This window comes from Bactrocera dorsalis, chromosome 4 (genome assembly GCF_023373825.1).
Source record: "Bactrocera dorsalis isolate Fly_Bdor chromosome 4, ASM2337382v1, whole genome shotgun sequence".
NCBI classification, from domain to species: Eukaryota; Metazoa; Arthropoda; class Insecta; order Diptera; family Tephritidae; genus Bactrocera; species Bactrocera dorsalis.
The window spans coordinates 53561705-53574883 of record NC_064306.1 but is presented as its reverse complement, the minus strand read 5'-3'; the positions used below and the strand labels follow the sequence as shown (position 1 = coordinate 53574883).

At 35.5% G+C, this 13179-nt stretch overlaps 2 protein-coding genes across 3 annotated transcripts; both read left to right on the top strand.

Moving 5' to 3' along the window:
- Positions 1–20: 20 nt before the first annotated feature.
- Positions 21–4880, top strand: LOC105228800 (DNA replication complex GINS protein PSF1). Of its 2 annotated transcripts, XM_049455383.1 has the most exons (4): positions 21–226; positions 285–349; positions 406–857; positions 4743–4880. In XM_049455383.1, exons 1-3 carry the CDS (start codon positions 137–139, stop codon positions 851–853), a joined length of 603 nt encoding a protein of 200 aa, XP_049311340.1. In that variant the 5' UTR covers positions 21–136; the 3' UTR covers positions 854–857; positions 4743–4880. The 2 variants fall into 2 exon arrangements, with proteins under 2 accessions (XP_049311340.1, XP_011207074.1); XM_011208772.4 differs by lacking the exon at positions 4743–4880 and having other exon boundaries at positions 406–1003.
- A 37-nt stretch (positions 4881–4917) lies between these two features.
- On the top strand, positions 4918–8404 carry LOC105228799 (integrator complex subunit 6). The gene has a single exon (XM_049455381.1). The coding sequence runs from the start codon at positions 4929–4931 to the stop codon at positions 8313–8315; it is 3387 nt and encodes a 1128-aa protein (XP_049311338.1). The 5' UTR covers positions 4918–4928; the 3' UTR covers positions 8316–8404.
- Positions 8405–13179: the final 4775 nt, after the last annotated feature.

The window sequence follows — 13179 nt, the reverse complement described above, 5'->3', positions numbered from 1 at the left end:
GTACGAGCTATGCAACACTTGCATTCTGACAACGAAACGTGTGTAATGACATAAGTAAAACGTAAACAATTCAATAAAAACGCGCTTAAAATTTGTTTAGTATTTTAGTTAGCTAAGTGCGAAAAGTGAAATAAAAATGGCAAAATCCAATAAAATGTTTGCTGATAAAGCTTTTGAGTTAGTTAAAGAACTGGAACGTTCTTCACAGACAATTCCACCTTTTGATGTAAGTAAAAAACGTTTATATTTGCCATGTTTGAGAAATGTTCGAATGTACATTACAGGATGATGGAGTACGTCAAGTATTGGAGGAAATCAAAGCAATCTTTGAAGAAAACTGTGCACAAGCGTAAGTTGCATTGTGCTATAATAGTTTTATATCTTAAGTTATAATTTCTTACTCAGCGCTAATTATTCAACTTCTGGTGATCGAACTTTGTGGCCATTATTAAATTTTCGACACGCAGCACTACAAAGAAATAAGCGCTGCCTACTTACATATCTTTATAAACGTCTGCTGCGTATTAAAGCGCTTCGTTGGGAGTTTGGCCCTATTATACCAGCGGATATTAAAACATCTCTGTGCGAACCCGAAGTGAACTTCTTCAATACGTACTCAAAGTCATTGGCATCCTACATGCGTTCAATTGGTGATGGACAAGGGATTGATTTAACGGGTGATTTACGCCCACCAAAGTCTTTATATATAGAAGTGCGTTGTCTGGAAGATTATGGCAAATTTGAATTGGAAGATGGTGAAGTGATATATTTAAAAAAGAACAGTCAACATTATTTACCGCGTGCGCAAGTGGAAACGCTGGTACGCCAGGGAATTCTTCAACATATTGCGTGAAAAGGTATAGTTAATAAAAAAATTATATCTTGTACAATGTATATAGACGTATAATGGAATTTGTGTAAATTTATCATTAATTTTGTACATGTGTTTGTTGTTGCATAAATTAAAACAGATGTATTTATAATACTCATCTCTAAATCGCAATTGAGAATTTTTTTATTTTACCGTGTTTTTGTTTTCTAACTAAAGCGCTCAGGTAAAATTGTGTATAAAAATAATGAGATATTTTTGGAAGTCTTTTTAAATTGAATATTTAGAGAAATTCCTTTAAATTAAAATGGTAGAAAAGTGAACAATTTCTATTCATATGCCGTTTACTATTATTATTATTTTTTATTTTTTTGCATATTTTATTACGATAATTTATATTTATTCGATTTTGTGACTACACCAAGATTATCTTTACATATAATTGCGTTTATTTTTTTGTAGCGAAGTCATTTAAATAAAAATAATGTATTGGGCTTTATGTAAATATATTTCGGAGACCACTTTAGGATCAGTATAATATCATATTATACTATAAATAATAGTTGACATAAGATATTATATAACATATATTTTTATATATTTTGTTTAATATTCACTTGATCTCAATTTCGAATTTTTAAATTCGAAACAACTTTGCACTTATCATCGAATGTCAATGTTGAGGGAAAATTTTTTACCCGTCATTATGTGCATATTTCGCTGTACGAAAGTGAGCTCAAAGCAGATTTGAAAATTCTTGGTGTGTGCTCGTACATATGGGCGAGGGGCGAACGAGGAACGACGACGAATGCTAGTAGTCCAGTGAAATTTTGACAGTTTGTTTCTTGCTTTTGGAAAGGAAGGTTGGTAGCACCGGTTAAAATCGTAATCAAAACTAAATACTCGGGACGGAACAAAAACAAATAGCAGTGCTCGCTCGCAGTGGTGATAAATTTGTTGTAGTAAGCAAATAGCAAAGCAGCGGCGCACAAAAGTGTGAAACGAAGAGAGAGAGAGAGCGAGCGAGAAGTAGAAGGAAGAAAGAAGAGGCAACAGCAACACTTCACAACAACAGTTTGCAGTGCTTTTGGGGAATCGCTGGTGCTCCCGCAGTGGCGCTACCGACTGTTCGTCTTCTCATCTACAGTTCATTCAATGGTGTGTGTGTGTGTACGATATATTAACATATATTTGTTGTTGCATTGATGTAGTCGTTCCGTCGCACCACACACTTTGTGCACAAATTGATTACCACTAGAACGCCTCTTTAGGAAACTGAAGATGGAGAAGCTTTATTAAGCACAGCGTATGGAGCGTAGCTGACGAGCAGAAGAAGGTATTGCACAGCGTTCTATTGAATTGGGATGGCTCCCACTTAAAGGAATATTAAAATAGCATAAAGTGTATTTATTAAAATCAAAAAATTTCAAACTTGCGACAATTGGAGCAAATAGTTTGAAACACGGTAATGACACTCACTGCAATGGTGACGACGGCAACTGTTAAGGCAATGACAACTGGTAAACTTCATTTTTTTGCATTCAGACGTTATTTACAAAAAAAAAAGCATAAAGCTTGAAAACAAATTAGCGAAAAAGTGAGAAGATTATGCTCATGCATGTCGATTCACCTTAGTGATAGCAATAGTTGTTGGTTTGAAGTTGCTGTAAGTTAAATTGCAAAGGCTTTGGGGCTACTGCAGAGGTACACATGTATGTGCAAGTACTTATCAGTGTCAGTCGCGCGGTATAGTGTGTCCACTCACCCCACTAATTGAACAATGCGTGCGTGCACTCATACCCTCACTCTTCACTTGCAGTGAACAGAATTTTGTTTACAATTTTCGGCAGCACGTTACCGTTTGTGATTTTCTTTACGTCAAGGACGTGCATTTAATTTGTGTTGGTGCGGATTTAATTTAGCGTTTAGTTGAAAGTGTTTATTTTTCTAATGCTAATTGTGTGACCGATTTGTTTATATGATTTAATTAACGTCAAAACTCATTTAACACATTTTTGAGCACTTGTAGAGAATTGTAGAGCCACTATGAAGCTTAAGCTCATTGTTTGGCCTTTAGTTCCTAGACGTGCTATCAAAATACAGCCAACCGTTGCAAAGCTATTGGATTTTATTCTCTTTTAAACGTTTTTCATCATTTTCTTATTTTCTGCCTTTTTGTTGTTGCCAAATGTCAAAGTTTCGGTTGTTTATTGGTCGTCTCGCTTTCACGCACGTGAGAATTTTTCTGCTAATGAAGTGTTGCCGTCTGCTCTTAAAACCAGGTGTCGAGGAAATTCGTTAAATTCATGATATAACTTTCAAAAAGGAACTAGATACTGTGACAATTTTTATTTTTGTTTTAATATATTAGACCGTATTTTCTGAAAGTTCAACAAAATAAATTGTTTAACTTTTGAAATAGTTAAAGGAAAAATCCGAATATTTAGTAAATGATTTATAAAGAAAAATCGTTAAAATCGTCGCTTAAGTATAATACCAGTATAATCCAAAAGTTTATTATTTGTACTATACTTTTCAAATAATACATGCTTAAATATTTATTCTAATCGTTAACATTTTTAGTTAGTTGACAACACTGCTGCTAGTGTATTTCTCGCCACTACATTAGTTTCTCTTTCAGCCAAAAGAGAGGAATTTTGAATTGTTTTTAAATTTGTGCCAGTACCAAATAAAAAAAAAATGACAAAAAAGTTGCGATAAAGTTTAACCGTACTAATAGTAAATATTCAGCAGTATCGGAAAAAGGTTGCAAAGTATTGTCTAGTTAGAATATTCGTTCGTTTGTGACAGACAAAAATTGCAGTTATCTATCATTGATTTCAATTCAGCTAAAAGTAATGTGTGAAAAAGTACCCAACAACTGCTTTTCTCACATTGCCGCTATTAATTCTGCCGCCACCACTACTAGTTCTTCTTCCGCACGTTGCTTTTCCCTGTTTCGGAGTGCAGTGCCATGTTTGAGCTGGGGACTTGCATGCTTATATTAAACTCAGAATGAAAGAAAGTTATTGCTTTATAAAGTGTAAAGTCGAGTCGGTGGCGTGTCTGTTTGCTTTGCAATGCACATTATTGTTTGTGTTTTATTTACTTTTCTACATGTATGTGTTTCAAAGTTTTGAAATTTTCAACATTTGGGATTACTCATGTCCTTCCGGCCTTACAGCGCCATCTTTAGGTATAAAGCATGCAGAGGTTTTTGAATATTACTTAACGTATTCCTGTTAATATGAATTATATTTTTTTTTGAAAATACATAGTTTTGCTTAAAAATTCTTCAATTAAAAAGAAATTAGTTATTATTTTTGATAGACGTATTGCACTTCACAATACATTGAGTTTTTATTAATCACAAGCTGATTACGTTTTAGTAACACGATTTACAAAACAATGAGCGTTTTGTTTAAACTGTGTGTATTTTTTGGGATTTCAAGCGTTACAATATAATGCGATGCGATTGGAAAACAACAAGCCTATGTTATTGACTAAAGAAATGCCATAAGCATTCCTTGAGCATACATTAAATTAAGGAATATATTCAACGTAAAAGTAATGCAAATATGATTTGAGTAGGAACTGGTATTTTTGAGAAAAATTTTATTTTTCACTTGATCAAATCTAGTTTTGATTTCTTTATTATATGAGTTCCATGGATTTATTGTTTTATATATTTTTAAACAAGTACTTAATTGATTTAATTATCAAATAATGCATATAATTATTTTTGAATATTTAATGAAGTAAATTTTGTTATATAGTATATACTGATATTTAAAAATAAAACATTAGTACTTAAATATGAATAAAATATCCTTGTACTTCTCCCTCTTTCTCTCAGCTCTATACGAAATTCGATTGCTTAACATGCCTTATATTTTCTAAACTGTTTTTTCAGACATAATAACGCGATTTTTAATTCCCGAAGTCGATGCAGATGTAATTCAACAAGTGCATTATTTTTTTTAGACAAATAAAAAAATAATATTTAGGAAAACTAAACTAATCAGCAAAAATATAACTATAAAAGGAACGCACCATCAAAAATCAAGAAGTGTATTAACACGATAACTTTGCGGACGCTATGACCATTATACTATTTTTGGTCGACACATCCGCGTCGATGTGTCAGAAAGCATACGTTAATGGTGTACAAAAATCATATCTGGACATAGCGAAGGGCGCTGTAGAGACATTCCTAAAATATCGTCAACGCACACAGGATTGTCTTGGTGATCGCTATATGCTGTTAACTTTCGAAGAACCACCCGCTAATGTAAAGGCCGGTTGGAAAGAGAATCATGCAACATTCATGAACGAGCTGAAAAATCTACAAAGCAATGGACTCACCTCAATGGGTGAATCATTAAAGAATGCCTTCGATTTATTAAATCTGAATCGCATGCAATCCGGCATCGACACATACGGTCAGGGACGGTGTCCATTTTACTTGGAGCCGTCTGTAATCATTGTGATCACCGATGGTGGACGGTATTCGTACCGTAATGGTGTACACCAAGATATCATACTGCCGTTAAATACACAAATACCAGGAACAAATTTCACAAAAGAACCATTTCGTTGGGATCAACGACTATTTTCCTTAGTTCTGCGTATGCCTGGCAATAAAGTGGATGAACGTGCTGAGGGTAAAGTACCACACGATGATTCGCCCATAGAACGTATGTGTGTGGTGACAGGCGGACGTTCGTATCGTGTGCGTTCGCATTATGTTCTAAATCAATGTATAGAGAGTTTGGTGCAGAAAGTGCAACCGGGAGTCGTCTTACAATTTGAACCAATGCTACCGAAAGACGGCGTGCCAAATGAAGCGCTTCAAGACATAATATTTCAACCAATGAAGAAAATGATCTATGTGCAAAAACATATTTCACAAAAGACCTTCCCAATTGGATACTGGCCATTGCCGGAACCATATTGGCCCGACCCGAAAGCGGTTACATTGCCGCCTCGCGATGCACACCCCAAATTGAAAGTAGTCACACCCGCAGTTGACGAACCGCAAATGGTGCGTAGTTTTCCTGTTGACAAGTACGAAATTGAAGGCAGTCCGCTGACCTTGCAGATATTGCAAAAACGTGAAATGAACAAATGTTGGCAGGTGATCATATCGAACGGAATGCATGGTTTTGATTTACCATTTGGTTATTTGAAGGCCTCGCAGAATTTAACACAAGTACATCTATATGTATTGGCATACAACTATCCGGCGTTATTGCCGCTGCTGCACGACCTTATACACAAGTATAATATGAGTCCGCCCAACGATCTCATGTATAAGTTTAACGCTTATGTGCGCTCAATACCACCATACTACTGCCCGTTTTTGCGAAAAGCGTTACTAAACATCAATGTACCGTATCAGCTGCTCCAATTTTTATTGCCGGAAAATGTCGACAATTATCTGTCACCGAACATCGCCAATCAGTTGAAGCATATCAAAAACACCGCAAAGCAAGACCAAGAAAATCTCTGTATGAAGGTGTATAAACAGTTGAAACAACCGAAACCGCCGTATCGACAAATCGAAACAGCAAAATTAAATCCCGGCGTACCATTGAGACGCGATCTTGTCCGTCATCCATTGTTGAGAGAGACATTTTCTAAATTACACGCTGAGATTGAACCACTTGAGAACTACACTATTGTTGTACCACAGCTAACGCGTCAATCGTCGGCGAAGTCATACCGCAATCCATTCGATATACCACGCCGCGATTTGATGGAAGAAATAGCGCGTATGCGCGAAACTGTGCTACGACCCACACCCACCAGTTTGGTGGCGAAAGATTCCGGACACTGCCTACCCATTGCCGAAATGGGTAATTATCAGGAATACTTGAAGAACAAGGATAATCCTTTACGCGAAATCGAACCGACAAACGTGAGACAACACATGTTTGGCAATCCATACAAAAAGGATAAGCATATGGTTATGGTGGACGAAGCTGATCTCAGTGATGTGGCGCCAATGAAATCAAATAACGGTGCCGGTGGCGCGCCACTACCGGGTGTGCCAGGTGGCATTGTGCCAAAGAAAATCGATGCATCACGTGCACGCAAGCGCAAAGCCGGTCCCATACGCAAGGACTACATATTTCGACGTACTTCCACGGATGTGAGACCTAGCACACCAAGCTTGAATGTAACATCTGCAAATGCCTCAAGCTCCTCGGTTTCTTCAATGTCCGATTTCGATGATGACAGCACTTCAGATACTGCGTCCATATCATCGAACATGTCCGATGACGGTGATTCGGATAGACTTGTTGTGGCGTTTGATTTCAACGAAGACGAACCTGGTGAACCGCTAATTAATGGTTATGTACGTAATTTTATAAACGGCATTAGCGATGAAAGTAGCTGTGATTCCGATATGAGTGGGCCCAGCACAACGCCGATCAGTTCGACGGCTGGTATCAGCATGACGGTTGGTGGCACATTGCCACTGCCACCTGTAGTACAGATGCCGGGCAATAACAATGTATTAACACCCATGTCGCCGCCAGGTTCACCACAACCCTATATAAATAATTTTGGTCAATCGATTATGACACCTGCGGATGTGGCGCCTGCTGCTATTGGCTCTATAGTAGCGTCAAACGTGTTGACAAATACCAACGCCACGCTAGCGCCTAACGTTTTCGCTGCACCACTTCAAATCAACGGTAACGCTTTGCTTAGTATTCCGACAACCACGCCTGCACTGGGGGCGCCAGTACCCGTTGCAACCCCAGCGACAGTCACACTTAACACCCAAGCACCTGCCTATCAACACAACGATATTAACGATGCTCAAGAAATTTCACGCATATTACAACAATGCCACAATGGCAATGCTGGCATATCGAATACGGCTGCCGCGCCGAATCCTGACACCGCAGCCATTGCAGGTGCGCAGGTCAAAATGGAAACAGCCGAATCTGTGCTAATGCCACCACCATCAGCCGCAGTTGCGAATTCCCTCTCAACTGTGACACTTTCAACCAATTTCGATACATTGAAACGCGAGTCAATGACCAATAATGTGGGTATAGCCAATTCAAATCATATGACCAATCATAATCAACACAACAGCGTTAATAACAGTAGTATAACAAGTAGCAATAATGTCGGTAACGGCGCTAGTCAACGTAACTCAATTGTGGTGTCGGGGCCACCGCCACTCACAGACGAACAACGAGATGCCGCACGTAAACATAACCTAGAAATACGAACACAAGTTTTTCGCGATATACGACGTCCAGGTCGTAATTATACACAATTGTTAGAACATCTCAATTTAATTAAGGGCGATTTTGAAATGAAATCAAATTTCATAAAAATGTGCATCAGCGAATCGTTGCGTTTCCGACGAAAACAAATGATTGACAGCATACAGGAGTGGTGGGACAAGAAACAGCAACAATTACAAACCACAACAACACCAACAACAACGGCGACAAGTTAACAATTACTATTATGGAGTATCAATTGAGCTAGTGAGCCATATACAGGCAAACCCGTCAACGGCGATAGTTTTCGTTAAGAAAGAGAAAAGATACCCTAAGATCATCATAGACCACCGAGCCACACAGGCTGATCTTATCAAATGCAAAATTATAAGCCCAAAATGTGTACAAGTTGTTGTATGTGACATGCCGATTGCTAATCAAATTACACTTAAGGGTGCGTTGTATAAATGTACGTGTGTGTGTATGCGGGCGAGTGGGTGCTCATTTTCGTTAAAGAAAACGGGTACTAAATGTGGTTCTTCAAAAAAAAAAAACAAATATTAACAAAAACGTAGTATGGGCGTGGGTGAGTTGGGGTCCCTGTACATGCATGCTGTTATCATAGTGTACGTGTGCGTGTGTGCTTTGCCACTCGAATTAACAGCAGGCAACGTGCTAGATGCGCATTTATATGTGCAGAAATGGTTTCAAAAACATTAGGAGTTACATAGGCGCATATGCATAGTGTAATGCTATCAATACGAGTAGGTCCACAGAGTTCCAATGGTCTTCTAATAACTGTTTGAGGCTTATTTCGCAATCTGTCGCGTACTTTAGCGCCTTACAAACATTTGCAAGTAGATTTCGTATATTTAGATACATATTTGATTTATTATTATTATTTTTTTTTTAATTGTAAAATTAATTTTTCGGTCATTAAGCGAATCATTTTGTAATTAAAATTTTAGCAAATGTAAATTGAAAAATGTTTTTTAAATCAATTTAGTAAACTCAAGCTTTTAAGTAGTATTTTAAAATTTAGATATCGCGCTTAAAATTAAAAATTTGTTTCATTTACACACCAAAATTGCAATATTTTTTTAGCTCTTCTTTAAATTAAAAAAAAATTAAATCTCAAAGAAAAATAATTTTAGTGTATTAGCTATTTTTTTTTAAATGTCCAAACCCATTTTTACCCATTTCTTTATATTTAATTTGTTAGTAAAAAATTGGTTTCTGTGGACTCTACTATAATTTATCGTATTAATTATCAGTTAATAAGAGCATAACTTTTGTAAAATCTGCACACGTGATCGCCTTGCGTGCTTCGGTTAATTTATAGCGCGCTTCAGCATAAAATTTTCGTGGCAAATTGTTTAAAATTTTAGCAAAAATATAATTTTCGTTGAAATTTTAGCAATTCGAAAAAAAAAATCGTAGGACCACCCTTTATTACTACGTGTACGATTACGCACCAGTGACCGTTACCTTTACGCTTACGCCTGTTAATTTGTTTTTGTTGATTTTGATTTCAATACTTTCCGTCGTTTATCTTTAGAAGATATAAGAGAATAGACTGATAACTTTATAGTTGAATGACCACGCCCACAAGCCCAAATCTTGGTGTTATGGTATGTAGGTTTGTACATAAACTGGACTTGTCAGCTGGGTACTTGTGCTCCGTTATCGACCACTTAAAGACACACGTGATTGCGCTGCTTTAGTAGATTAAAATTAAAGTAATTATTTTGCTTTGTTCAAAACACAAAAAATTCCTTTATTTTCAGAAAAACAAAAACGAAAAAAAAAACAAAAAAAATTATTAAGTTTAATTAACGAAAATGTAGAACGAAAGGGAGCGCGCTAGGCCTTTCCTCACACCCAAGCGAGAAACCGCTTACATTTTCATGTAATTTTATTCTAGTTTAACTTGTTTCAGTAATCTTATAATTTAGTAAATAGAAAGAAAACTTGCATATGTACATACATATATGCATAGGTATGTAAATAAAATATATACAGATATAAATAAAGAATTGAGTGACTAGGGTGACTCTAGCGTACGCAGAAATTTACGAAAAAAATAAATTCAACTCAAATCAGCTGGATGTATTCGCAAGTACATCTGTTTTCTTCTTTGCGTTAAACTCGGCAACAACAACAAAAAAATTATATTAAAATATTAGCAAATAAATAATTTTCAGTGTTTTCATTTTCTCATGTTCAATTTGAAATTTTGTAATTGTACATACATATATACACACACGTAATTGGTTATTTATATATATGTATATGCAAATTGCTTAAAGAAAATTTATATAATTAAATTAAAAAAACAAATACTTAGTACAGACGGTGAAAATGTTTAAAAAATTGATATACAATATATGAATGCATAACGTAAATACTTAAGTAAATTTTTGAATGTAATTTAAATATTTTATAATGTAAATTATAAAAGAGTGAAAGAGACACAAATATAAATACATTTATGAGAAAATTTTAACAACGCTTGATAACTCCCTGCATACATATCTATATGTGTATGTGTAAATTTGTTAGACAAAAAGTAGAAAAATCAGAAAAACCAGAAAACACATTCCCGCAAAAAAATTAGGAAATTAAAAAAAAAAATTAAATATGTTTTTTTTTTATAAAAATTCAGACGAAACCAAGATAGCTGGTTTTTTTTTATCAAAAATAGTTAGAAGAATGGTAAAAAAAAGAGAAAAATTCCCCAAAAAAATTAAAAAAAAAAAACAGTAAGCATCGTCCCGTCTTAAAAAAAAATCAGAAAAATATAAAAAATATTTTTTTTTTATCAACCAATCAGACGAAATGATAGATTTGTTTTATCAAATACTAAAAAAATTGGATTAAAAATCATAATAGTTCAAAAAACATTTTTTAAATCACATTTCAGTAAAAATAAAAAAAAATAGTTTTTACCAAAAATCAGAAAATTTAGTTAGAGAAATGGCTAAAAAATAGAAAACCAAGAAAATGTCCCCCTCTTAAAAAACTGAGAACAAAAAAATTAGAGGTAATCCAAGAAAGTATAATATTTATTTTTATCAGCAAATTACCAAAACATAATATTTTTTTTTATACCAAAAAACAGAAAAATTAGTTAGAAGTGAAAAACCAGAAAATTAGGGGAACCCTTTAAAAAAAATTAAACAAAAAATTAGTATTTATTTTTATCAAAAAATGACCAAACCGCAATATTGTTTTTTTTTTGCCATGACACATAAAAGTTAGAAGAATGGCTAAAAAAAGAAAAACCAAAAATATCGCCCTCAGAGAACAAAAAAATTTGAGGCAATCCCAAAAGTATTTTTTTTTTATCTCAAAAAAGTAAAAAAAAATTATCAAAAGTCAAAAAAGTCGAAAAAATATTTTTTTCTTTATAAAAAAACGGACTTTAAGGCCGCTGTAAAAATATTGCCTTGACTCGGTAATTTTATAATTATTTCCAGCTTTAATTAAAATCCTGAACTTCCTGCGAAATGTACAAAAACATGTCGTGAATATCGCTTACCGTGATTAACGATGTGCTTATGTATGTATGTATGAATGTCTATATCCCTGTTGCGTCGCAATAACAAAGGAATAATTACAATGGATTTGCATGCACTAAGGAAAGTATTAGAAATTATACATTGAAATGCTACTAAAATATGCAAAAAGCAAATAACAGTTTTTTCTTCTTTTTTTTTTGTTTTTGTTTGGTTAATTTTTAATGCGTATTTTTATTTCAATTAATAATGCAATTGCGAACACACATACATACATATGTATGTGTTCACTTATGTGTGTGTAACAATTTAATTTTTTTTGCGCCTAAAAACATGCAATGGAAACGTAAGTTTGAAAATAGCATCGGTTTGTTGTGGATAACATTTGAATTCCGCTTGCATACTTGGTTGTATGTATGTATGTGTTCATGCCCTGCAGCCAAAGTCAGGCATCGTTGAGTAATTCTATGGGCAAGCCACTTGCAGTATATATTCCGTAAATAGTATAATCTAAATGAAACGGAAAATATGTAGGCATTTGCAAGTTGTCATCGACTGTATAGAATTTAAAGGTTTTCGAAATACGTAAAGAATTGGTATAAATCGAGTAACAGCTAAGGCAATCGAATAAGCAACTGGTATAAATGCAATAGAATGGTATAATGGGTGAAATAACAATATAATTACAAGCGAATATACCAATAAACTGAATTGGGTAGCTTTTCCTATCACACATAAAGTTGTTGGTAAGGTTCAACATTTCACGAATACGAGGTATGACAATTAAGTAATGAAACTGATTCCATAAAAACCGTATATTTGAAAATTATTTTACAACTCTACCATCCCCTTCAAAGTAGTCCCCTTGGGCAGCTATACAGCGATTCCAGCGCGTTTTCCATGCTTCGTAACATTTCTGGAACGTTTCGACTGGGATATCCGCGAGTACCCCTGTCACGGCCACCTGGATGTCCGTAATCGACTCAAAATGGGTTCCTTTGACCACCGATTTTGTTTTAGGAAACAAAAAAAAAGTCGCAGGGTGACATGTCGCGATCCCTTTAGAGGCCAAATACTGGGACACGCTGAGGGCGGTGTGGCACGGCTCGTTGTCATGATGAAGGATTTCGCAATCTTGCGAGTACTTGGCAATAGTAAACTTGATTCATAGTTTTCCCCGGTGGAACGAATTCTTTGTGGACGATTCCACGGCTATCAAAAAAGGCAATAATCATCGTTTTCACCTTCGACTTGCTCATGCGAGCTTTTTTCGGGCGGGGGGCGAGCGGAGACAACCGCTTTGAGTTTGGCGTTTGGTTTCCGGGTCGTAGAGCACTATCACCATACACTCTTACAATTTTAGCGTACGTTTCCGAAGCTGTTTCGCTCAATCTGGCGCAAAATTTTATCGCGACGCATTGCTCTTGATTTCGTTTTTCCATTTTCGTGACGAGCACTGCAAACACACAGCTACTCAACTTGACGCAGCAGGCGAACTAAACAAGCTAGAGCGATGGTACATATATCAATGGAGAGGGGAGGGATGCCGGAAAAATTTCAAGGTCACAGGTTTACCTCAAGC